Source organism: Atractosteus spatula, chromosome 12, assembly GCF_055471065.1.
Source record: "Atractosteus spatula isolate fAtrSpa1 chromosome 12, fAtrSpa1.hap1, whole genome shotgun sequence".
Taxonomy (NCBI): Eukaryota; Metazoa; Chordata; class Actinopteri; order Semionotiformes; family Lepisosteidae; genus Atractosteus; species Atractosteus spatula.
In genome coordinates this window covers 10,061,310-10,087,777 of record NC_142717.1, presented here as the reverse complement: position 1 = coordinate 10,087,777, position 26,468 = coordinate 10,061,310, and the positions used below count along the sequence as shown (strand labels likewise).

Here is a 26,468-nt window from a genome sequence, read left to right as displayed (position 1 = left end):
TTTAATGTATGTCATTTTATTTTATTTTTTACAAAACTGAATATACAAAATATCTGAAGAAAACAAAACAGCTGCATGATATACAAAATCTTCCAATATATCCTTCTGCTGTTTGACCAAATTATTTACAACAATCAGGGTATTTGATTAAAGAATTCCCCTTCACGCAGCAGAAGGAACAGTTTAATATCAACAGCTACCCCACACTCTTTACAGCTGTTCATTTTCATGAGGCAGCTGGGCTCAGAAGCATTTCTACCTCATGTGTAGATCGTGAGAAAGGGTCTATAGTATGCTACCTCACATTTCACAAGCTACTACATCCCAATTATGTTGAGTAATGGAAATGTACCATTTCACTAAGCAGAGAAAGTGTTATTTTTTATATTCCTCTGAGTATCATTAGCAAATATTTCATACAGTGTAAAGTATAAATTGTTTTTTTTTTGTTTCTGAGTAATTAAACTGACTAGAATACAGAAATGGTCAGTGCACAGTACAATCTAGCTACAACCTGTTTGGAGGTTGTTAATATTTCTATGTACAAACTACAGTTAGCCCTTCTTCATAAAAAAAGACAGTTTGTGAAATATCAGATGCATCCTGCTGTCTAAAGATCTTTTGTTAATGTTCCAATACACAATACCTGGTGACCTTATAGTTAATAATAATCATCATCATCATCATCATCATCATGCTTAATGGCATTCTTTGTTTAGTAGCATTCAAAATGACACTTGCGCAATTTACTATAAATCAAGGTATAATGTTTTGAGTGTAATTAAAGAGCTTCTGAAAAAAGCCCTTACAAGTGTCCACTAGTGTGAAATAACTTACAAAAACTCTAATCTACTTCAGTGGAATTAAACTTGAGATTTTCCGAAAAACACCCTTTCTTTGCAGCCGATACAAAGATTCTATCAAGGCACATCTCCTTCAGAACTGCTGCAAAGATCTTCTGAAGTATCACTTTGACTAATAGTTTTTGGCTGTTTTGATTTGTGGATATATGAAATTCCCTTTTCTCTCAGCAAGGCAGAATCCACTAATTCTGTTCTGAAACAAAAAAAACTGATCACCCCTTTTTTATGGTAAAATGTTCCAAGACTAGTAGAATTTGCGATATAAGACATGGACTCTTTGCACAATTTTCCCATGCCCTTGAAGAAATTTCTGACCAATTTCCAGTAGTTGCAAAAATTAAGCTGAAACAGATCATGGAGAATCTGGTAGACAACGGGAAACTTAAAACCAGCAGCCTTTATTGAACCAAAATTTTGATTTTTTTTTTAATGAAACTGCTATCAAACTCAGACTCTGAAATTGAAAATTATCAAAAATGTCTTCCATGATTTCCAGACGCAACATCAAACCTAAAAAGTAGAAAGTAAATGTTTAAAAAGTTGTTTTTGTGTCCCCACAGTATATGCTACCATGCTATACCACACAGTAAAGACTGTACATCATAACGTGGTAGTTCAATGTCTGTAAGCAGTGGTCGAAAACATTGTTTTTTGTATTGAGAACGGGCAAACAGAAGTTATATGGGTATTTCACTGGAGCCGATATATGGAAAAAAGGGGTGATCTGTGAGGATACTATTCAGACTTCAGAACACAGAACTCTCAAATGAAGTTGTCACATAAGACAGATCTCCGGTTGCAAACAACAAAGGTAAGGTTTGCTGGAGTGATTTGTTAGCAATTTATGTCACGGTCTTGAGGACGATAAGTGTGGGCCGTATGGTCTTTTGTGGTAAATGTCATCTCGCCCAAGATCTTTATTGTAATTTACTTAGTAGGAATCTTTTCATACTTTTCCTAGCTCTTATGCTGCTAGACAGTTTTAAGAGGTTAACAAAAACTTGGGCTGGGCCATGGAGTCACGTACCTCCACCTGAATTGAGCAGATCAAGGAAACATGAACAAAAAAAGATATGAGCCCGCCCTTTATATGGTCGAAATATTACGTTTTCTTTGGCAAGTGGCAGATTGTTGGGGGGTCAGGAGTATAGAGGCTAAGAGGAGTTCATTGGAGCCTGAGAGCCTGGCTGTTCTTCCACATCCCAAGCAACAGAATTTACTCGCTGTCTTCTCCCTTCTCCTCCAGCGACTTCAGGTAATCCCGTGCCAGAATCTTTCTCGGTAGGATATCTGAAAATTAACAACCACAGTAAGGAGTACGACATTACATCCTTGTATGAAAGACATATATAACACTACCTCACGCATTTCCTAGCCTGACTGGAAGGCAGTCACAGAATTACAGAATAAAGTGGCCAGCACGTATCAAAATATAGGGATTTCTATAAAATATTCAGTCATAGTCAAATAAAATCACTAAGTACTCTAATCAGCAGAGTAATACATGCAAATGGTCTATTGATAACTTAAACATATCATTTAGATTCTATATTACATGGGCTTGTACACCAAAACGCATATTTAACCCTTTAGAAAGTCCCAAAATATCTATTGCCAGGGTTCTCAAAAATAATGCTACTTTTCAAGGAATCTTAAGTGAACACAAAGAGCTCATTACTACATAAGTCTGCTTTTTTAAAACCTGAACTTTCTTAAGTTTTTAAAAGGTAGGACATACATCTGCCTCCCCACACCTTAATTAAATACACTGTATGAAAAACTGTGCCTATGGTCTTGACAACCAATTTCTCTTGATGTGACAGCAGTTTCCCCGATAAATAAGAGAAGATGGGGACGGACCACAGATCTCAAGGTCACAAGATGCACCCAAGTGAGTGGGTGGGTTTGGGTGTCGGAAACTGCGGAGATCAGGCTTTATAACAGTGGTACCCAACCCTGGCTCTGGTGACCCACACACCTCTTGGATTTTGTTCCAACCAGGCCCTCAGTTACACAACCAAACCCTTCATTGACTTAATAATGAGATTAGTTTGAACCGATTGTTCCCGGCTCTTAAACATGTTGGTGCTTTAACCGCTGTATGTGGTAGGTGAAACAAAATGCAAACATTCAATTGAAGCACCTTCTTAGATCGAATAATGCTTCAAATATCTAACTTAACGTGGGAAGGAATGAAACCCAGCAGGAGTGTGGGTCACTAGCATTGGGTGTCATATCTGTTTTGTGAGTGATACGAGATGCACCTGCTAGAAACTGGAAGGTCTCTGACTCCTCTGCAGCATTTGCAAGGTCACTGTACGTCAGCGAATTTTTCTCTTTTCCTTTGCCTTTTTTGAATGAGTAGGTTGCCAAGTGTTGCACAAAAAGTTCCTGTGAAAAGAAAGCAAGCATGGTGCCACAATCATGAATTGTCAGAACTGCTGAGATTTCAAACAGCTCAATCACTATATTCTCTGTGCCACTGCAAGGGAGGACAGTTTGAACTTCCAGCACTAGGGACAACGCTATGATGCACCAACAGCTTTCATACAGCTGCCTGTTTAGACTTTCAAAGGATGGAAGCCTTTGGTGACTTGAGGTGACTTTTAGACTTTAATTCTTGGGAGTTTCAGGTCCCAAGTGGGGGAAGCTTTAGGAACTGCTAGACCGACAGAACTGAAACCTGCCCGATTTAATTAAAAATCAAACCTTTGCGAATGCTGCAAATCAAAAGTTAAGACAACAGCTTTATAATAATCTTTACACCTCTCTGCTTTCCTCAAGCCCTGGCTGCATCTCACTGGTTACAGCTGTACCTGACACACCCACAGTGGGTCATCACCTGTTTAGCAAAATGCAACCCATAATGTTAACTGCTGTTGTTTAACTGGCTCAATATTTTTTTTTAACTCCAAACATATCCAGTATCATTCTATTAATAGTGTTTAAAGTGTCAAAAGGGAGTTCATGCTTCAAACCACGATGGTTTCTGATCTTGTTCTCAAACTTCTATAACAACAATACAGTATGTTCTTGACAAAAACAACCCTCGACAAAGTCTTCTTCAAACTTTTTGGTTAAAGGACTCCAAATTGGTAGGTAGCCCATCATTCTAACTTACCCATTACTAAAATGGTTAAAGACACGTTCAGAAGAATTCAAAACTGCTTTTCTGGGCATCAGAAAACCCCTTCAAAATCTCATGAGCCGCATTGTATTAAACTGAATAGCACATATAATTATCAATCGTGTTTTTAAACCATCATCTGAATAGTTGATGCGATAATGTTTTACACCCACAACCAGTCATAAACAGTTACAGAAACGCGGCCTATCCTGCAAACTGCTCCTGCTCAATAACCGTTCGGCCAATTTGCTCCAATTTCCCTTAATCTAGTCGCAGTCACAACAGTGGCTGAGGATGTACTTGGATCGTTTAAAAATGCCTTGCAGTCGTAGTTGACGTTTAAATTCGCAACATTTTACGTTTAGATTCTAATTTATGATTTGTTAGAATTCTCAGAACATACATTAAACAATAATTAATTAATCTACAGGCGTTGGATATCACACATCCAGTGCTTCCATTAGAAAGTGGACGAAATGTGCTCAAACATTATGACCATAACAGCTGTTTTTTGTACTACTCTGTCCTTACCGTAGCCTTAGCAGTCAGAAAAAGGGCGTCTTGATTAATACTGGAAACGTCGGGAGAGCTTTTCATTATCAGCTTAACCCGGGAAATAGGAAGTGAAATATGTTTGTTACTTGTGTGATTCTGTTTCTCATCCACATTGTTCCCCGCCATCTTTACAAAACACAACTGTCCCACAGCATTCTGTAAATAGAGATTTGAGTACATGAGGGGAGCTGTAAGTGGGAGTTGTAGTTTAAGCGGAAACAACGTGCCGTTTGCTAAAGCACTGGGGAACGACCACGGAACTACAACTCCCACTATTCAGGTCGGTCTTCCAAACTTTATTTAAACACGAATTTGTAGCTTGAGCACTTGCTCTCAAGAGGAAGCAGCAGCATTCCTTTTCTGACGTAGGATATTATTTGCAGTCCACAAAACCAACACAAAAATGTGTTTAGCGTGAGAGTTTAACAGCTGCACTTGCAAAATGTAAAATATCCCAGAGAAACAGATAACTATATCCTAAACAAACCCTCAAACCTTTAAATATTTTTGCTAGTAAACTACTCAATCACTGTCAGTGTGATCTACGTCACATCATTAGTACACCTGCGATGTTATACAGCGTTCTTGTTCTCACCGATGAAACATTAGTACATATTTATTATTATTAACAGTCATTTGTTCGTTCAAACGGGGAAGTTTTTTTAAAATAAAACACTATTGCCCAGACTGCACAGCATAGCCCAGCACACTACCCTTCCAAAAATATGTGGACAAACACGGCGAGGAGGGAAAGATCAACTAAACGACCGCTGTAGGGGTACGAGGTTGTTACTAGTATAAAACGCATAAATATATAGAAGACGTTTGTGCTATTCCAACAAGCTAATTTGAAAATTCTGGATTTTAATTAAGTTACATACATATTCCAGGGAAGCAGTCCGTAACTGATGGGCTCGTTAAGCGATAGTAACGAACACATTCCCCCGTTTCTGGGTTTGTAGCGATTAGGAAGCAGGAAGTTGCTTCTGCCATTCAAGGAATGCTACAAGAAAGCTGCCTGGATTTGTGACGGGAGACGCGCAGAAAGTGGGCATGTAAGTCGAGTGAGGCTTTCTTTTAATTACTGTGAAGGGTTTTAGGGTGCAAACGTATTTGCCTAGCTGTGAGTTACAACCACGTCGGCTAAATTACACAAGAAACAGTTCATTGGAAGTGAAAACGTCAAACACTTTACGTTAAGTACTGTTGCATAAATTGCAGTGCATGCATCCTAAACCTCTACACACCATTCCCAACCTCCCAACGGAGGTTTTTGCAAATTGAACCAGCAAAATGTGGCTGTTTTTTTACACCTGCCGTCAATTATCTACAGTTTTAACCTACAAACCTACAGGTTTGGCGCGTCTTCCTGTGATACAAGTCTAGTATACTCTTTATGTTCAAACGCCTTTTGGCATTTAATTTTGGACACATGCTATTGAGCTTCTAATATTATGTTAAATGCACTATAATAAAAAAATGTAGGCAACTTTGTAACACAAAAATGGAAAACCGTTAGCTGTCGTTTTTGTAATTATTTTATTTAGGGAGGTGGGTGGATTTCACGTCTGTTTTCGTAGTCTCAGGCTTGTACGAATGTTAGTGAAAGATGTAGGTTTCTGTTTCTGTTGTAAAAGACCTTTCTTTCATTTGGAACTTATCTGTGCTAGAGTATGTCTCCTGTAGAACGGAAGAGCAGCAACTTTCTTTGAAATAGTGTTTGGATTAAAACGCAAGAGATCTCAGTAGCTGTTTAAATCACACGGGGGTCTAGACTCCTCTGGGTAGAGGGGGCGTTTGACCATGGGAACTGTTTTAGAGCAGAATGAGCTGGGATGAAGACTGAAGAGTTGCATACCAGACTGTATTCATTTTGAACCGATCTAGTTACAAAAATGGGTTTTAAGACCCACAAAAAGGGTAAAAGTTAGCCGGGAACTCAGATTGTTTAATCGCCAGTATTTCGCTTCTTGAAAGAGCCAGCCAGTAACACGATCAGAAATACCTCCGGCAGAAGCGCTCGTAACTCGAGCTTTCCAGTAGTAACCAAGCCAGTGCATTGCTTACCTTCTGTGATATTGTGTTATTAGGTGGCTTGGTTGCTGGCCAAATTCAAAATACGAGAAGACACAGTTCATCATTAGATTAAAAAACCTTGCTGAATTTGCTTCTCAGTTCCTAAAGTTGGAACTTGGTTAGATTAATTAAACTGATGAGTTCATTCCATGTAAGTAGTCCTAAACTTTGAGCATGCCAAATTGCTCTCGGTGCTTAAGGAAAATGTGCATTTCCCTGATGTAAAGATAATAATTGGTTACACTTATATAACGCTTTTTTGGACACTCCACTCAAAGCACTTTACAGGTGATGGGGACTCCCCATCACCACCACCATGTGCAGCCCCACCTGGAAGATGTGACAGCAGCCATAGTGCGCCAGAACACTCACCACACATCAGCTATTAGTGGGGAGGAGAACAGAGTAATGAAGCCAGTTCATAGATGGGGATTATTAGGAGGCCATGATTGGTAAGGGCCAATGGAATATTTGGCCAGGACGCCGGGGTTACACCCCTACTCTTTTCGAGAAACATCCCAGGAATTTTAAATGACCAGAGAGAGTCAGGACCTCGGTTTTACGTCTTATCTGAAGGACGGCCTTTTTTTTTTACAGTATAGTGTCCCCGTCACTATACTGGTGCATTAGGGCCCACATAGACCGCAGGGTGAGCGCCCCCTGCTGGCCCCACTAACACCTCTTCCAGCAGCAACCTTAGTTTTTCCCATCCAGGTACTGGCCAGGCTCATACCTGCTGAGCTTCAGTGGGCTGCCAGGTGTGAGTTGCAGGGTGATTATGGCTGTTGGTGATGATGAAGGTGATCAGAATGAGGTCTAGGTCTCTTCCAGGAGAGCAGGGGGATCAAGCTTGTCCCTGTCTTGTATCCCCCTGTCCACAGCCGTGTGAAAGATGAGCGTCCCTGACTACATGCAGTGTGCCGAGGACCACCAGACGGTGCTGGTGGTGGTGCAGTCGGTGGGTCTGGTCCCCGAGGATCAGTTCTTCCGCATTTACAAACGCATTGCCAGCGTGAGCCAGGTCAGCATCCGCGACTCCCAGAGGGTCCTCTTCATCCGCTACCGGCATCACTACCCCCCGGAGAACAACGACTGGGGCGACTTCCAGACGCACCGCAAGGTGGTGGGGCTGATCGCGGTGACCGAGTGCTCGGCGGCCAAGGACTGGCCCCAGACGTCCGAGCGCTTCCACAGCCAGAAGGAGGTGTTCGGCTCCACGCTCTATGACTCCCGCCTGCTGGTGTTCGGGCTGCGGGGGGAGGTCACCGAGCAGGCCCGGACCGACGTGGCCTTTTACCCCAGCTATGCCGAGTGCGAGGACGTGGAGAGAAGAGTGGAGGACTTCATCGAGTCCATCTTCATCGTGCTGGAGTCCAAGCGCCTGGATAGGGCCACCGACAAATCGGGAGACAAGATCCCTTTGCTCTGCGTCCCCTTTGAAAAGAAGGACTTTGTTGGTCTGGATACTGATAGCAGGTGAGTTCTTTACCTTTCACATAGTATTTTCCCCCTCCTTTTATATCCAGTTCCATAGCAGCATGCACTGAATCCCGTGGTTCTAAATGATCCAAATTGGGATCAGTAGTATAAGTATGATCCTGGTTAAATGTTAAAGTGCTCATTAAAATGCTATGTTTTGTGTCTTTTCTCTCCTCCCAATCTCTGCAGTGATTTCCAGGATTTCGTCTTTAGGCTACTAAACAGTAATGCATGTAGTAGGAATTGTAGCAAGTGTAGTAGTGGGAACTCTTGTTGGAAATCTGGAAGCATATCCTGCTACAATATATAGCAACACTGCAGTATAGTATCTATCAAGTTTAATGTGATCTCACGGAAAGCGTTTGTCTCGCATACTGAAAAACAGCTCACCTTACTTTCAAATGCCATATAATTCTTATTTTTTTCGTATTGCTGCGCAAACCAAAGCCATATTACTGTAATTAATCAGCAGTATAGGAGGATGTGTAAGTCTGTGCGACAGCTAAAATGACAGTAACCTAGACCAGTGAGATATTTCTGAGGAAGTCTGGTCGCAGGTTAGCTGTATAAATAACTTGTTTAATTTAAATTCATTTTTAGGTTAAAGAGTTTGAGGTTGTATTCCTTGAATTACTTTTGAGCCCTCCCATCATGGGAGGGGAGAAGTTTTAGACCTGGGGTATTCACTGACTTGGGTTTTTCCCATTTTGTAGAGACAACTTGTAATGGTCAGTGAGGGAAGACATGGAAATGTTGGTTAATATATAATTAATGTAGAACAGTTGAGTGCACCATTCATTTAAACCAAGTGTTTCAGAATGCTGGGAAGAATGAAAGACAGAAGATACATTCACTTCACCTAAATGAGCGAATCTCTGTTGTAGACACTGTCAGTGGTCAAGACTTCGGTGTATTTATGAAGGAAGCTTCACCTCTCTCAGTTATTCTGTTTGTTTGTCTTCCTAATAAATGAAGTTACCGAGAAGGCGCAACACCTTCTCCTTCACACACATACTGAGGCTGAGCTGGGTTCAGTCTGATTGCATTGTGAGGATCAAACGGGGGGAAAAAATGCTTTGACTTTGTTCTTGTTTTTTCATCTTCTTAGAGTAAAATCTTGCCCCAATGAGCAATGGTTATAGAAATGTCAATTGTTAATATGTATTATTATTGTAAAGCACAGTTCTTAATAATTCAGTTAACTGCAGGTTAATAAAAGCAAGATCCGTCATTATTTGTGTAACAGGCTATAGTCACTATCAAAGCAGAATATTAGCACTGATTGTGTTGTAACTGTGCTAAATTCCAGTATAAGTAATACCTACTTTGTAGCATTGTAGCAATGTTTAAATTGGTTAATCTGCTTAAGAAAAAGTCATTCTTATAGTTTTAAGTTTGATTTTTTTTTTTGGATGTTGATTATTGGATGCATCTGTTTTAATAGTCTTTCTTTCATGAGTGTTGCAGTGGTACATCTTTCCCATGCAAGGTTGACTGCTAACTTCCTGTCTGTTGCAGAAAGAACAACTAAAAAAAAAAAAGACTCATACACAGTCACGGTTCGTTTTCTTTACTTGTCCATTGTGCAGAAAGGAAAGACTGCCCCTAGCATTTATGAGGCCCGTATCACAGGACACTCCCCAGCCATATGTTAAAATAATACAATAATGCTTTCAGTAATGAAGGAAATGTAAACAAACTTTAAACCAGACAAACTTCAAAACTACAAATGCAATTAAACAACAACAAAATCATGATTTTTCATTTGTACATATGAGGGATATGAGTTTCTTTAGATCATTAGATGTTTTGCAAAGTAAGCACATGACACTGATACGCCTTGGGGGAAAAAAAGCCTCGTTTTTATTTTTTATGCTTATTTTCTTTAAGTGATTTCTCTTGTTTTATTTGTCTTTCTTCTTTTTTTCCATACTGTCCTGTGAGTTTGTTATTGGGTGTCAAAAGGTGAGCTGTAGTCTAGTTTGCACCTTGCAGCAGCGAAACCCATAATGTGATCCATTGGCTTGAGCCCCTGTCCCGTGCAAGAAACCTCTAATGTCTCGGTGTCTGTGGTTTAGATCTGAAGTCCAAAGACATTGCCCTCCTTTCCTATTTGTTTTTAAAGCTTTGTCGGTCGGATTTATAACGTGTCAGGTCAACCAAAAATTCCAGACATCACAATTCAGTTCTTTTGCTCAGTTTTTCAACTCTTGCATGTCTCTGTAAGACCAGTCATAGTTGTTATAGCTTTAGGATGAAGTTTAAAAGTTCTAAAATTCTAATTTAGATGAAACACAACTCGATGTAACTATTGAGGTGTTTGAACCTCAATAACAGTATGTGGGTTAAAAAAGTCGGTATTTCAAAAGTTCAAATGCCTGGTTTTCCATTCTTTTCGCTGAAAAGTCATGGTGACCTTATTGAGACAAAACTAAGGTGATTAAGACATACTTTGTGAAAATCTTGGCTGTCATTTGATTTTAAATACACTACACCTTATTCAGATTAATATAAACCTTGCAGTTTTGGTGTTAAACTAGAATGGGTTTTAACAGGTACACGAAAGAAATTCGTTTGCATATAGTCACTTCCATAATGCTGAAAACCGTGAAAGCTTGTCAATGTTTTAATGCTGCATCAGAAACTACAGAGAAACATTTTCAGTAATTCCAGATGTGCTGTTTTGCAGACGCTGAATCGCATCTCGTTTTACCCAGAAGAGGCACCGTCCGCCGAGTATATTATCCAAAATGTTTTATCGTTAAGATTTTTTTAAACTGCACACAAACGGCAATTAAAAGCAAAATGCGAATCCTTTAGTAGCTGCACTACAAACTGTGTGATTGCTAATGCATGCTGGCTCCTGAACTTCAGACCTGTTTCAGGGCACAGGATGGTCAGGTTTGATCTCAACTAAGCTGTGCCAGGGTGAACTGTCATTATTTCCTCTGCTTATTTCAGTCCATCTATCAATTAGTCAAATCAGTCAGTTTTATTCTTATATGGCACCTTTCAGTTCAGGCGCTCTATGTAAAATGAATGTAAATACAATAAAATAATGTGAAATTTAAATAAATTCATAATCGATCAAAAATGTCTTAAGGAACATATCGGGGAAAATCGGTGAGCAAACAGGGTTAACGTGCAAATTCCATGTAAACAAACACCGTACTTTACCCAAACTGCAGTGAGACTGTTTCTGACCCCTGTATTGCTCTGTTTCACAGTACGGCTTTAGGGTGTCCATTCCGTATCCTTTTAAAATGCGGGATCAAATGCAATTGAACTACTTTTGCACTGTGTTTGCATTTTATCTTATATACGAGATGTAGAGTACAATCATTAATAACAAAAACAAAGTTCACAATTCGCAATTGTTTTGCTACTTGAACTCTAATTTAAACATTCGTTTAATTGCTGCATTTGTCTTGCCTCTCGTTTTGCATGATCAAAACTCTTCCCTAAATCTTTAGAGTTCTGTTAAGTAGGTTTTTTTTAGTGCCAAGTTGTTTATTCTTGGGATCAAGACGTGTGCTGCAATGTGTACTGCCACGGATCCGACAATGACAAAAATGACTTGTTTTTTAATTTAAAGACCAAGATCATCACCCACTTAAATTTATTCCTAGCAGCTTTATGCCTTAAACTGCAAGCTTTGCAGTTTAAAATGTGAGGAAAAAAGAAATCGGCTCCAACCCTTGTCTTGAGCATTTTCTTTTTTCTTTTAGAATTTGCTTCTGATTTTTTCCCCCTCCAGAATTTCTTTATGTAGAATTATAGGCGTATTGATGATTTCTCCCATTTTGAAGATTGTTTTGAAACTGCTCCTTTATTATATGAGCTGAAAAGAAACAAAGACTTACCAATTCAGCACATTTTCGGTGAGGACAGGATCGTTAATACAAACAACACTTCACTTTGAAAATGAGCAAAATACAGATTGAAGGAATTTGTGGTTGAAATGGTGGAACCTATGGCAAAGTAAATCCCTGGAGCTGTTTTGCCTCTGAAGAGCCTTTGGGCTAGAAGGTTAAGTGTCCTTCCTCTCCCAGTTTCTACATGAAGTTGTAGAGACATGTACCTGGATTTCATATGAGAATTCATGTGTTACACATTACTGTAGCTTGGCTTGCCATCTTGCCTTTCTTGAAAACATGAATTTGACTATGGCTTCCATGTACTGCATTTCTTTTGTGAATGGAGGTAGAAAGTTATTTTTTAATTCCAGGTACAAGGCTGGAGAAGGAATTCATTTGGCCCTGTAAGATGTTCCAAATTTATGACCATCACAATGCCTGTTGTTGGAAATGTGAGCAGTATGCAACTACTTGTTCCTTGCTTCTTCTGTGAACTTTGCATATTTTTCAGCATCATGTTCTTTTGTATCATCCAAAATTGGCTTTCCCCTTACCAAAATCCAAAATCAAATACCCGGATGTTCAAAGCTGATGAAAATGTTGATCTTGAAAACAGTTTGGAATGTGTTAATAATATTGTAAATCGGGATAATAGTATGTATAAGCATTGCATTATTAGATAATGGCAGTATTTCTGCAGCTTTAACTTCAGTTGTCTTCAAACCTCTTGATACACAACTGTAAAATGGTGTATATATAAAGATTATTATATTTTGTAATATATATATTTTAGTTTATTGGGTCTTTTTAGGGGATGACACTTAACCTTCTGTTGCACTGAGCTTCCAAAAACAAAGAGGTCTTGCATGATGGTCCTGTATTCTGTAGAAAATGAATACCTTTGCCTCATTAGGTCTTCAGAAATGTGCTTCTGCTTCCTTTTTTAAATCCAGCTCTTACAATTTGTACTTGGAAGGCCTGCACTCTCCTGTCCTTGTTTTCACGGAGCATTTATTCTTCTGGGTCACCCTAGCCCAGTTGGAAGTCTTTGGATGTTCTGGTAAAGTGGAAAATGAAAACCTGGCAAGCTGCAAAAATCCCTGCTACACTTCAGAGTGATTTTAAAGTAATTTTAAGGATGGCTGAATGTTTACCAGTGACCACACAAGTTGCGATGCCTTGCAAAAGTATTCACACTCTTCCCATGTTGTGAAATTCCATTATTATGCATACTGTACACTAAATGTGTTAAAGAGAAGGCACTGAAATATGTGTATTGCATAATTATTGAGACCCTGAACTCAATATTTGGTGGAAGCATCTTTGGCAGTCATTACAGCCTCACGTATTTTGAATATTACTTTACCGACTACACTTTGGCTTGGTGTAGTTTTTGCTCATTCTTCTTGGGAGATTAGCTCAAGCTTTCTCAAGTTGCTTGGACATCAGTTATGAACATCAGTTCATTAAGTCTTACATCGATTCTATATAGGATTCAAGTTGGAACCTTGAATGTCATTGAGTGACCCAGTTTAAGTTTGAATTTTGTTTTTTCTGTCCACAAACGCTTTTGCCACAGGTTTGCAGTATCACTTAAATGCTTTGTAGCAAACCTTGTGTGGGATGTGTAGCTCTTTCAAGGTGTGTTGAGAGAGATCACTTTATTGGCCATATACAATTTCTTGCATTAGGAGTTTCTATTCACATACCTCAGCTTGCTCTCCATGAGACACACAGGCACACAGATGTGGTCAGAGCTCAGGGTCAGCCGTTTAAACGGCTCCTCTGGAGCAGTTGGGGTTAAGGGCCTTGCTCAGGGGCCCAACGAAGTAGGATTCCTCTGCCAGCTGTGGGATTTGAACCGGTAGTCTTCCAGCCACAGGCGCAGATCCTTAGCCACAGTGCCACTGCTCAGCCTGGTGTCTCCAAATTTTGGTGAGATAGCCAATGTCTGTATGCCTTCCACTTATTAATGAATGACTTCATTAGAGAGATAAAGGGTCTTTGAATTTTCTATACCCTTCTACTTGTGCATATATACTATTTTTGCCCTTATTTTGAAAGCTCTCATGGTTGATTCTTTGCTTGACATTCACTACTTAACTTGAAGACCTTACAGTGATAGGTGTATAAACTTCTTTTATTGCACACAGAGACAGACAAAAGCAACCAAACTAATCATTGCTTAAGGTAATATGAACCTAGTTTAGTTTTGCTACAGTAAAACATTTCAATACATACCGTATGTAACCACGACCTTTCTATTTTTTCTTTCCTATTAATTATGTTTACTTTAATTTTCTGCTTTGGAAGTAAGGAGTAGGCTGTGTATATAACAAATATTAGCTGCAACTTCAGTGTCTTGACTGCAGGTTTTAAAATAAAAATGTGAAAGCAGTGTCTGAATATTCTTGCAAGGCAAAGAACTCCATATCAGAATTCATTCTAGAACTTTAAAATTAGTACCTTGTGCAGTTCTATTTTCCTGTGCACTTAAAACATTTTCTTGAGAAATTGGCTCAGATACAATTAATCCCATCTCAGTAAATGTTAACCAGTTTTGTGTCCTAACTTGAAATAAGTATTGTAGATTTAACTGGCAATATTATACTTAGCAGTTGTGGAATTACGTCATTACAGTAAATAAATTCCACTTAATAAAGCATTAATTTTAGTTTGTTTTATTCCCAGACCCAATTTTAATCTAAAAAATAGCTATACCCTTTTTCAAGAAATGATTTTCAATGAGAACCCCCAGATTAAACGCATCTAATTATTATTGATGTCAGTAAGTACGTTAGACTCCAGTGCTATCAGACCAGTCTCGCTATGCCAGTTTTGCTCACTACTACTAGAAATGGAGGTAGAGGTGACATTTCTTTTTTTAAGAGATCCCCTGAACAGTCTCGGAGGGGCTCCCTGAATCACCTTTTGCACACCCCTACTCTAAATTATAACTCGCATTAGAAAGGTTTATGGGTTACAAACATTTGGCCTATCTAGCAAATTCGGTAGTTATTAACTTGCTACTCTAGCTGTTTCCTGAAAGAAGCCTTGCTATCGGCTTCAAAAACATGGCTTGGGTAGCTATAGGTTATCGGAAAGGTTGTTGTCTACTAGGTAGAGTCATGCAAGTGCAAGTTCTCTGTCACTTTTATTTTAATTCTCCAATTTGTAACCCTCTCTTTCTCAATAGGCACTACAAGAAACGCTGCCAGGGGCGAATGCGAAAGCACGTCGGGGACCTGTGCTTGCAGGCCGGAATGCTTCAGGATGCTCTGGTCCATTATCACATGGCCGTGGAGCTCTTGCGCTCTGTTAATGATTTCCTGTGGCTGGGAGGTAAGTGTCTGCGCATGATTTATGAGCGCTGGTAGCAGCCTCCAGGGGGCTTCATAAAGAAATTATGTGCACAGAATTGTCACTTCTGTCATCTTGATCTTTACGGGATACCCTGCACCAGCTGCCACATGGTGGTAACATTTCAAGTGCATTGCATTTGATTTCTTTGTGGCTCATGGTCCATGACGGACAGCCAGCCACGTCTGATTCAGCCTGCTGCCCTTATCAAAGAGAAGCTGTTTCCTTGTCTGATGCATGGCAGCTGTTTTCATCTTTGGTGCATGGTCGTTCTTAACTCATTCAACAGCAAAACCTCGATTTCTGCTTATTAAACCAAACGTGGTTTGCAAGTAGTTTAGATTTATGGCCAAAGCTCAGAAACCACAGAAGAGATTCATTTAATATTTTCCAGCTTTGTATTTTTTGAGAAATTGTGCCAGGGATTTTGTGGTATTTCCTTGCTGGTAGTTGTCAGATTGATAGTTATCTCTTTGTCCGGTAAGCAAGTGCACTTGTGTTTCCACAGATGCATAGTGTTCATATATCAATCAGTTCATTCTTTGTTAACATCCAATATTATGTAAAAAAAAAACATGCTTAAATTTGAGCTTAGAGTTTCTTGAGAAGGTGTATGACAGCACTATTAATCTCAATCAGTTCAGTATCCTTCCAAAACATAAACATGCTGTACTCATAGGCATAGGCATAATTTGTTACATTTGACTCCAGTGTAGAAATTAGCTTGTGGGGTGTTGAAAGACATTTTATCATATCGGTATCTAAAGAATACGTTATAATTTTGAAAGTTATAATTTATGATTCTCTTAAATGTTGAAAGATGTATACAAGGTGATTGAAAGATTATATTGCTTTATTTTTGTAAAAATAAATCAGATAGCTTTGTAAATAAAATATTGATATAGTATAGAGAAGTTAGTGTTCTAGACTGTAACATTGTGGGTTCAAGTGAAACACTGCTATTCTGCCTTAGAGCAAGTTGCTTCAGTTTCTTCCAGTGACACACCTGTGTGAAAGGGAGCAAATGTCAGTTGCTTTGGAAGAAAGCATCAGCTCAATACACTGTGAATGTAGAAGAATAGATTGAACATGATCTTTGATGGTTATGCGTATTGCAGTTTTTTTCAAATGTATAATCGATTTGTCTTTGTGATGTACCCACCAAATGTGGTATCGCCAGTTCCCTGTATGTCTCCCTTTACATCGACGACCTCGACAGTCACGCGGGAATTGCACACAGGCTCCTCTTGAGGCTGCTCAGCCCTTGAGCTGTTCAGCTGTGCTGCCAGGTCAGCAGAGACGTGCGGCATGTATCTCATGATGTCACTGCAAGCCTCAAGGCACTTCGAAAGGCATTGCAGAGCAGAGGTCATTGTTTGAGTGGGAGTCGAGAGCCTTACTAATCCCAGCCCTGTTCCTGGTTGTGAACATATGACTTATGAACTTTCGAGCTTGTGAAGTGTCGATCTTGAAAACCTCCTACACTTGACACAAGCGCCTTTCCGGTCAGTGTCTTCATATCGCCTTATTTTGAGATTGCTGTATGTTCCTTGAAAGGAGCTTCTAACCAGCCATTGCATAATCCAATATAAATTGATGACACTGTGGAAAATTGTAAGTAAAACCGGACAGGCTAAAGAAAAAAAAAACACAGTAAAAAAATCTTCCCGTTAAACTAATATATTAAATGAGGAAACTCCTGCCAAAATTAAAGATTGATCAATGCTTAGAACGAACTAAGATAAAATAATACAGTTCATTTGTCTTTGGTGATGCTCTCAGCCGGAAACCTGTGACCACCAGAATGGTATTTTCTCAGCAGTGGGTCCATTCCTTTTCCTTTCCTTGCGTGTGACTTGCTGCTGTTTCTTCTCTCAGCTGCTCTGGAAGGCCTGTGCTCTTCCTCCGTCATCTACCACTACCCTGGGGGAACAGCAGGCAAGGCCGGGGGCCGGAAGCCCAGTCTTTCCCAGCCGTCTGACGCGGGGAGGAGACATCGGCCAGGTAATGCTGCCTGTTGTCCAGACCCTCCCTCTGCTTTGTGGAATAATAATAATAATAATAATAATTGCTTATGCTTATATAGCGCTTTTCTGGACGCTCCACTCAAAGCGCTTTACAGGTAATGGGGACTCCCCTCCACCACCACCGCCTATGTGTAGCCCTGCCTGGATGATGCGACGGCAGCCATAGTGCACCATTACTCTCCCCACACACCAGCTCTCAGTGGGGAGGAGAGCAGAGTGATGAAGCCATAGATTAGGAGGCCATGACTGGTAAAAACCAATGAGAAGTTTGGCCAGGACACTGGTACACCGCTACCCTTTTCGAGAAACTCTGGGACTTTTAATGACTACAGAGAGTCAGGACCTCGGTTTTACATCTCATCCGAAGTTGGCGCCTTTTTACAGTATAGTGTCCCTGTCACTACACTGGAGCACTAGGACCCACATGGACCGCAGGGTGACCACCCCCTGCTGGCCCCACTGACACCTCTTCCAGCAGCAACCTTAGTTTTTCCCAGGAGGTCTCCCATTCAGGTACTGACCAGGCTCACACCTGCTGAGCTTCAGTGGGTTGCCAGTTGTGAATTGCCGGGTGATATGGCTGCTGGCATGGTATGGCTTTAGGCTTTCACCCGAGACCCACATATTGCAGGGAACATTGAGTAGCGAATGGGCAATTTTAACTTTGCCTTTTTTTTTTTACATTGTTCCCCGTTTTCCCTTTCGGTATCTTCCCAGTTTTGTAATGACCCTTTTAATTGTATTTGTATCAAGGAAAAGGGGGATCAAAATCAATGAAGGCAACTTCATTTGGAAAGGTGTTTTTCATCCCGAATGATCCCAAAGCTGTTTGCGTTGGAACCCGTGACCTCACCCTAGAGGTGTAGCACATGCCTAGGTGACCAACACCAGCCAAGAAGCCCCACTGCACAGGAGAGTGAGAACATGCATCACATGTTGACTTAAGAGGGAAGATAAGGTAGTTCAGACTGAGCAAGTTTTAAATGGCATTCAGCCAGAACACCAGGGCTAATGGGCCTTCCCTTACCAACAATACCATGGGACTCAGGACACTGGTTTACTCGGTTTAACTTTCCAAGGATGTAATAATGTAATTCCTACAGCAAAGTATCCTTCTTTGCCACACAGGGATTTTGGGTTTTTAAAAATATTGCCCAGAGAAGAAAAAGAAAAGGAGGAGAAAGGGGAGAAGTTTGAACATTTTCGTCCAGAGGAGGAAAAAAGAAAAGCCATTTATTTGACCCACAAGCATTAATTACCACAGGGAACTGGTTTTTCTTGAGGGTCTACCATCCCAGTACTGACCTGGCCCAGCCCAGACAGGTTTAGGCAAGAATGATTGTTGTCACATATTAGAAAACAAGTAATAGTTGTTGAGATCAGGGACTTACCATCTCAATTAATTGTTTTATTAAAAAATACAGAAGTCAAAACAGTCAATTGGCACCTCGTATAATAGATTAAGTGATGTGCTTAAAAGGTCAAGTGTATCTAAAAATGCACTAAAAGCGCGCAGTTGTTTTTTAAATTGTGGAAAGGATGCAGCAAATATAGCCTTGTGATATAAAGTAAACAATGTTCTATCTCATAGAGTCAAGTGTTTATACAGTGGTAAAATATAATTTTTAGCTGTTGTTGTAAAGGTAATTAGTTTCTAGATTCCCAAACATGCACAAAAATGCAACAATAATTAACTGGTTGTTTAAAAAAATTCTCATCCAATCTTAGGTAAAGATTTGATAATCTTTAATAATCCACAACATGTTTATACATTAACAGTGTGTTTCCAAAAGGTCTTGTGGGGTATAGATCTTAAACTAGCAGAAGCACATCTCCTTAAGAATTATATGTGTGGTTAATTTAACACTTAAATATGCACTTAGTAATGCATTTATGGTGAAAGATGCATTTTAGCTTGACAAAATATTTTCTAAAATAAGACTAAATAGTGTATATAGTATTGTGAGTTTCATAGCTGTTTCAAATCTTTGACCATCTTAAGTAATTATGTACAAGATATTGTCTTCTGAAGTATATTTGTTCTGAAAATAAGTGGAGTGTAAGTTATTTACCTCTGAATTTTTACGTTTAATGATATTTGAGTGCACATAATTATGGGTCTTTTTTTGTGTGTGTGTGTTCACTTTGTTTTTGGATAAACACTTTAACTGCTGTACACAATAATGGGAATGAATGACGAGTCCGCCCCAGGGTTACAGAATCCTTGAACATTGGCCTCACGGTGTAAATAAATACAAGCCAACACTGCCACCTTCAGGACCTATAATAAAATTCATCCATCCATTTTTCCTTTCCTGCTTTTTCCTGATCAGGGGTTGCAGCAGTCGTAAAAGTAGGAAAAAAATCCATTGTTTTTCCTTAAAATACATCATGGTCATGGATAAAGATCTGAATAATAGCTTTATGAAAATGTATAAATTTAACACTTGAATATGCAAGTAATGGATTATGGAGAATGATGCATATTAGTTTAAAAAGTAATGGGTTTCTAAAATGAGATTTTACGGTCTTCTGAAGAATTCATACTTCTGAAAATAAGTGGAGTCTTTTTAACCCACTTTTGTATGCCTTTTCAAGTTGTAATATATTTAATTAGTGTATATTTGCACAGCTTCAAAGATGTTACAAACGTTTTGTGTCTAGGTCAAATTATTATGTTGTGTCCTGGAAAAAAAAGAGTTGATTTTAATGTTACTGTCTGGTCTTGTTAAATCTTTTACTTCTGATTTTACTTTACTAAACTACCTGAATGAACAACTGTAAAACTGATAAGTTGTACGATACTTGTTACATCACACTCAATGGTATATAACTTTAAAATGGACATTTTTGCAGTATATTTTAAATGATTTCCAACCCAGAGAAGATGTCTGATGTATGGTTTAAATGTCTGTGCTGGTTATACTGTTGTCTTTGCCAGTTTTGCTTTGCCTTTGCTGGTCATCACTTAGAATTCCCCCCCCCCTCACATGACAATACTGTCAGAATAATATCAACGTTTCTGTGTATTATTGAATTGAACGTTATTCTATTGCTAGAAATACACCATATTTATATTAAAATCATTCACATTGAGGCGTTTATGATGCTCTTAAATATAATAATGTTCCCTTCTTTGGAAAAATATCAAAAATCGGTAGCTCCTCTCATTCAGCTTTGTTTCCAGTAAGGCGCTTTCCAGACTAAGGACACGAACAATATCACAATCTGGAAAATTTAGCTGTTTAGTATGTTGTATCTAATATGTGAGTAACAACAGGTTCTTCTTCCTAATGGGAATCTGATTGTCTCCTTGTGTTAGAACATAAGATGTCCTTTGTTGTGGCAATGGTATAATAGTTCATTACAACGCTATTTCTGCAAGCATAGTTTCTGGTCAGCTATGCCAAAAGGAGTGTTGTAAGTTGCGCCTTGTTAAAAAAGTATGCATATTGAGCATTAAAAGAAACTTATCCCTTACAACTGCACAGATTCTCAAACATATATGGAACGTTACAGTTTTCTGTAGCAGGTGCACTGCCATATGAAACAGAAATGATATGGTGAAATTCATTATGCTGATTAAGTTTTGTCATTGACGAGGCTGATATACAAGGGGTCTGCTATGAGAGTCACTGAGCAGAAGAGTGTGTGGCCACCTTTGAAAGCAGTACAAGCTCTGTGCAAATGTGACTCATGCTTTGCAGCAAGGTGCACACTCCGTCAGACTCACTGAAGTCTATCTCCTCACTGATGAGGACAGATATGTGCCTATTCACTGGTCTCTGAAACCAAAATGCCACACATTATCCCTGCTCATCTCACAAATGTTAACTGTTGAGAAGGACATTCATGGCATATTTGTAACGCAGTGAGCAGCTTGAGGTCATGCGTTGTCCTGCTGGAATGTGGTTGCGTCAGGATTAGCTGTCAATAGGTAAAGCACAGGAGGTCTCAAGACTCGACAATATGAGAAGTAGAGTCTTTGACTAGACACTTCTGCCCAGACCGCCATGCTTGGCTCTCCCCATTGACTGATCTTTGCACACAATGAGGGTATCTTTCTGCATGTCTTTGCCAGACTCCCTAACGCCCGTCAGGCTGGTCTTTGCAAAACCTTGATTTATTACTAAAGAGAACTTGGCTCCACCGCTAGCAAGCCCATCTGAGGTGTTGCTCCATCATAAAACATCTTCTTCTTTCTTTGTTTTCAGCAGGCCTGACATTCATCAGGTTAAACCTCCTTATCTAAATCCAATAACTCCCTCGCGAATAATGTGATTTAGTGTTTGTGCAAGTCACTCAAGTGTATCACTGTCAATCACGAATCCTAAGTAAAATGATTTCAAAAACCTTTAACCTATTTAATTTTTGTAAAACAATACATGGCCTGCATCGAGTATTAACTTTCTTTGGGTTCTTAGTAGGATGAGAACATGTCTATACAGTAGTTTATATTCCAGTAACCTTTGCAGATGTGGTTGTCTATTTGGGGCTTTTTGAACGTTTGAAATTTAATTTCAATATATAGAGACAGTCTGATGTGATTTTTGTAGTTAGCCTCTGGTACAGTAAGTTTTGATCTCCAATTTTGTTGCATTTTAATCCTCTCTTGAAGGTACATAGTAGGCTGCGCAAGTGAAATTCAGGTTAGAATATGATAAAATGATCTAAGACAGAACTTCACATTTCTGTTTTTGAGGTATACTATAAAGAAATCATTCCTTTTGTTTCCAATTAATAGATTGGAAATGAAATGTACACAGCATGCTAGAAGGAATAGCAATTTTATTCACGTTATTTGTTGGTGTGATATAGTCCATCTTTAACAGGAGAAAGCAGTTTCTGCTAAAAAGGATAATTAGCTTTTGACTTGACTAAGATTGTTTGTGATATTCTCCGTCTTTGAAATAATTGGATTAATGATCGATATGCCTGAATTAACTGCGCTTTGTGCCAATGAGTGAAACTGCATTCTTTCTCTCTGTAGGAGCTCAGGAAGTTCTCATTGATCCAGGTATAGTACCATCAACTTAATGCTTTAGTTGCCTGTCTTTGCTTGTTTCTTGATGTGCGTATAGTGATGTGCTCCTTACAATGTAGTCTGTCTTCCTAGTTACTAACTGTATGAGTAAAGCTTGTTTTAGCCCGTGAGTATAGTGCATATTAATCTCCGGTTTCCGATTCTGTACTTCTGTCAGTCTTGCATGTTACGTTTAACTTTTGTTACATTTTTTGTAAACTGATAGTGTAGACTTCTAGCATATATATTCTTCTATTTCCAGGAATTTTGTTATGCTTTTTTTGTATTTTGTACATTCTACTCTCCTAATAACTTTGTACACAAGCCCCAACTTGTGTTGTTTCAACTCAAGAAACTTTATTTCTGAATCTGTAGAAAACATTTTTTCGTATTTATGCCAAATGTACAAAATATACCTGATTTATATAAAACCCTTTTAATTATTTTTTAAAGTTTATTATCCAAACAGTACAGCAACCATTTGTTTCCAGTATGACTTGTGATTATTACACAAAGAGAACTGAGGATGGCAGTGTTGTAAATGAAATAAGGGGACAGTACAGCATGACTAAATGAATGACTTCAAGAGCTGCTGTATCTGAAAAAGGTATCTCATGACTGCAAGTATATTTGCACGAAGCAGTTTGATAATGAGTAAACTAAAGATGTAACTTGGCACGCATCATGGGAAAGCACACAGTATGCCAATGTATATCATTTTCCTCCATGGAGTAAGGTTTAAAACAGTGCTGTCGGTAATCGTAACTGGCCTGAGCTAATGACTGCTGCAGCCCTGCTATGGATTCTGTGTTTATAGTTATATGGGGGAAGGCTGTTACATCGGTATACCCACATTGTTATACTGTGGAGTGTTTGGAAATCTGTGGTTCTTTTACAGCTTCTGTTTAGCCACACTGTTTTGTTCTGCTATCTCAACTTAAGCACTTGTGCTTAACTGTGGTAGAATACAGTACATTGCATGACAGGGCAGTGCAGTCTGAATTATTGTTTACTCAGGCTTAGTTTGTTCTGCAGCTGTCCCTAAACCGATTCAATCTTTTAATTTGCTTATTTTTACGTACTTCTAAAATGGAGTAGATGTGTTTTTTTTTTTAAAAATACGAGGAGGCAGGAGAAAAGCATCTTAGCTTGCACTGAATAAGCAAATGAGGAAATTGGGGAAATATTTTGTTCACGTATTCCAAGTTTCCTTCTGCTGAGGGTGGGTTTTCATGGTAGGTGAGTTCATTTGTTCTGTTAGTTTATCAGTTTGTGAGTGATATACTACTGGGTAATACCTAGATTGGAAATTAATTCAAAGCTTTTGCTCTATTAAACCTTTATTTTCTCTTAGAATAAGAGAAAAGAATATTGAATCCCCTGTGAATTGAAGCACACTTTTATTGATTTATCTCTGTAGTGTTTTTTGAATGAAACTGGAGTTATGGGCTCAATAGCAAAGAAAGGTGGGAAAGGAACTATCTAGCTAACGGGTAATTTAAGAATATATGATCTGTTATTGGATATATGATTTGTTACTAAGATTGGAAACCTTTTTTATAAAACTTTAAGGTTTAGAAGCCAGCCCAACCAAAGGTAAATAAAGTTGTTCATGTATTATAGCACACAACAACAAAAAAGTTTAGCTTGGTTGACAAGGATCGTTCTTCAACTTTCTAGGTAATGGATAGTGCATCTCGCTCTATGATAGCTCTCCTGTCAGCTCGTTATAGATTGTAATCATTCATTGAGACATATTGATACAGTTTGAAGTACTACTTTTTTGATCCTGTTAAAATTCTGAGGAAGAAATCAATAGGTATTTAAGGGCAGTTCCATTATTAAAACAGCCAGTGAATCCCAAAAGCTTAGCTAAGCTTTTTTTTTTGTTTGGTGCCAAGGCTTGATTATTACCTTTGGAAAATCAATACTTTAGTATGTTAATCGTGAATGCACATGTTTTTGGATGGAAGCAGTAGTTATTGGGTTTGTAGGATTCAGAATGATCTGAAAATATATTATGTTATCCGACATTACAAAATGTTTCAATTATTTTAAAATTTTCACTATTGCATTTATATTTTTAATCATATACTTGTGCAAAGCTTTCAGGTATATACATGTACGTTTCCCAGAGGATCCTCATTTATCAAGTCCACACTAATTCATTAATAAATGTACATGGCTATTTTTGTTGTTTTATTTTGTTACCATCTCTCTGAAGTAGCAGAATCTTTGATGTTCTTTCTCAAGATTTGATACCTTGATTCATACAGTTTTTTTTAAGTATTCTGACCAGTCCATATCAGCAAAAGAAAGATAAAAAATGCTGGTTCCTTCTTCTTCTTGGCTTTCTTTTTGAGATTAATCAGACAGAATTGAATAAACCTTATAAAGGGAATGCTTTTGTAAGAGCAGGTTTTATTTATTTCATGATTTTTTTTTATCGTGCTTTACATACTGTATGCAAAGGACCAAACTGTTGTTCGCTGAAATGTCTACTTGAAGAATAAGAGTTTGGTGTTTTTCTTCAAATGCTTTTGCAACAAATGCTAAATGTTTACTGTTAGTGATATTTTTTCTCCTATTGGGTGAGATGAAAGATGTGAATGCATGCATCTGTGCAATTTTTGTTTCTATTTAAGACCACTTGCTGTCCAGGTGATTCCTTGCATGACAGTAAATGTCCTTGTGTGAACATGGCTACATATGTAAAACTACTTCTTTTACATTTGCAGTAACACGTGACATTTGAAACCATTGTGGTGATTTAAGTGTTGAACTGTTTCATAAATTTGTTGACTGCTTGTAGTCTTGCCTAATTGTATTGTGTGCATGCAATCTTCAAGATGCATGTCTAAAGCCTTTTCCGTCAAAATGATCTTACATGGGCTCTTCCCATGTAAGTGGTTTGTGATTTATTCCTTTTTTTTCTTTTTCCTAAATCCTGGAAAGAGGATGGCAGGGGGAACTCGGTGTGGTTTGCTACAGGAGTCTGCGGGGATTAATTTCATTCTCGCTTTGTGCAAGTGCAGGTGCCCTGACCACCAATGGCATCAGTGCCGACACCAGCAGTGAGATTGGACGAGCCAAGAACTGCCTGAGCCCAGAAGACATCATCGACAAATACAAGGAGGCCATCTCTTACTATGGCAAGGTACTGAGCCTTTACACACCTTGGTATACATGGGGAAAAATGAAAGGATCATACTGCGGTTCCTTCAGTGTAGGAACCAGTGCAAGATTATTGTTTTTATGCAACTTGAGAAAGGGATAAATTACTTAAGGCTTGGTAGTGTACTTGAAAAGCACACTGAAATTAACATCCCTAGATGTAATCGTGGATATATTATTTGCACTATTACAAGAATATTATACCTACATCTATGAAAAGCTTTGGTTCGATTGGGTGACTAAGAATGAAAAGAATATTTTTCTTTGGGAAGTGAGCCAGTGTTACTTCTGGATTCAGGTCGTTGTTGAAGGTTAAAATGCATTCCATAACCCCTACTTTCCTTTCATTATATTCTGCTCCTGTTCATTGCCTTAAGAGCCTTCAAAGGGATGTTTATCCATTTTTATTAAAATAGCAAGCATTTAATAGCTTTGTAATCAGAATTGATCTCCCATGGGTTTCTGTGTACAACTCTGAAGTTGACTTAGACAAATGGTGCAAGATAAGACTTTTATTTTATTTATTATCTACAGTAAATGTGCACTGTTATATTAGGTACATAAATAAAACCATTATTAATGATAGTAGATAACTGGGGACTCGGAGTCGGAGGTGTAAGGTGTTGTCTTTAAAATTGGGGTGCAGAGATGATAAGATCAGCTTTTCCCCTTCCCAGTTAATTTCTAAGAACAGGCTACAGGTAATGTCTGAACATTTAGTCACAATGTTTTTTTTTCTTTGTGCTATAAATAAACATTCCAAAAAATAGTCACTTTATAAACTTGTCTATTTTGAAAGGATAAAGAAGAAGAAGAAGAAATTAGAGACACCGCCCTGCCCTTCTATGCCAGATTAGAAACAGCTTTAAGAGCCAAAGCATTGCTCAGAGCTGTGCTCCGATAATAGTCCACAGGTGTTGGAGATGA

General features: G+C 38.7%; 2 protein-coding genes across 2 annotated transcripts in view; one reads left to right on the top strand and one right to left on the bottom strand.

Annotated features, from left to right (window-relative positions):
- Positions 1-4,700, bottom strand: chrac1 (chromatin accessibility complex subunit 1). The gene is made up of 3 exons (XM_088929226.1): positions 4,522-4,700; positions 3,128-3,254; positions 1-2,153 (listed from the first exon to the last, which is right to left on the bottom strand). The coding sequence occupies exons 1-3, from the start codon at positions 4,669-4,671 to the stop codon at positions 2,080-2,082; spliced, it is 351 nt and encodes a 116-aa protein (XP_088785352.1). The 5' UTR covers positions 4,672-4,700; the 3' UTR covers positions 1-2,079.
- An 831-nt stretch (positions 4,701-5,531) lies between these two features.
- Positions 5,532-26,468, top strand: part of trappc9 (trafficking protein particle complex subunit 9) — a 507,339-nt gene continuing 486,402 nt past the window's right edge. Inside the window, exons 1-6 of the mRNA XM_088929735.1 lie at positions 5,532-5,600; positions 7,503-8,097; positions 15,154-15,299; positions 17,196-17,321; positions 22,335-22,361; positions 25,403-25,524. Of these exons, the coding sequence (XP_088785861.1) occupies positions 7,514-8,097; positions 15,154-15,299; positions 17,196-17,321; positions 22,335-22,361; positions 25,403-25,524 (1,005 nt within the window). The 5' untranslated portion in view covers positions 5,532-5,600; positions 7,503-7,513. The remainder of the gene's footprint in view (positions 5,601-7,502; positions 8,098-15,153; positions 15,300-17,195; positions 17,322-22,334; positions 22,362-25,402; positions 25,525-26,468) is intronic.

Coding starts and splice junctions, on each gene's coding strand:
- chrac1 (XM_088929226.1), bottom strand. CDS start 4,671: ATGGCGGGGAACAATGTGGATGAGAAACAGAATCACACAAGTAACAAA. Junction 3,255..4,521: donor TTCTGACTGCTAAGGCTACG/GTAAGGACAGAG, acceptor TTCTTTTCACAG/GAACTTTTTGTGCAACACTT. Junction 2,154..3,127: donor GACCTTCCAGTTTCTAGCAG/GTGCATCTCGTA, acceptor GTTAATTTTCAG/ATATCCTACCGAGAAAGATT.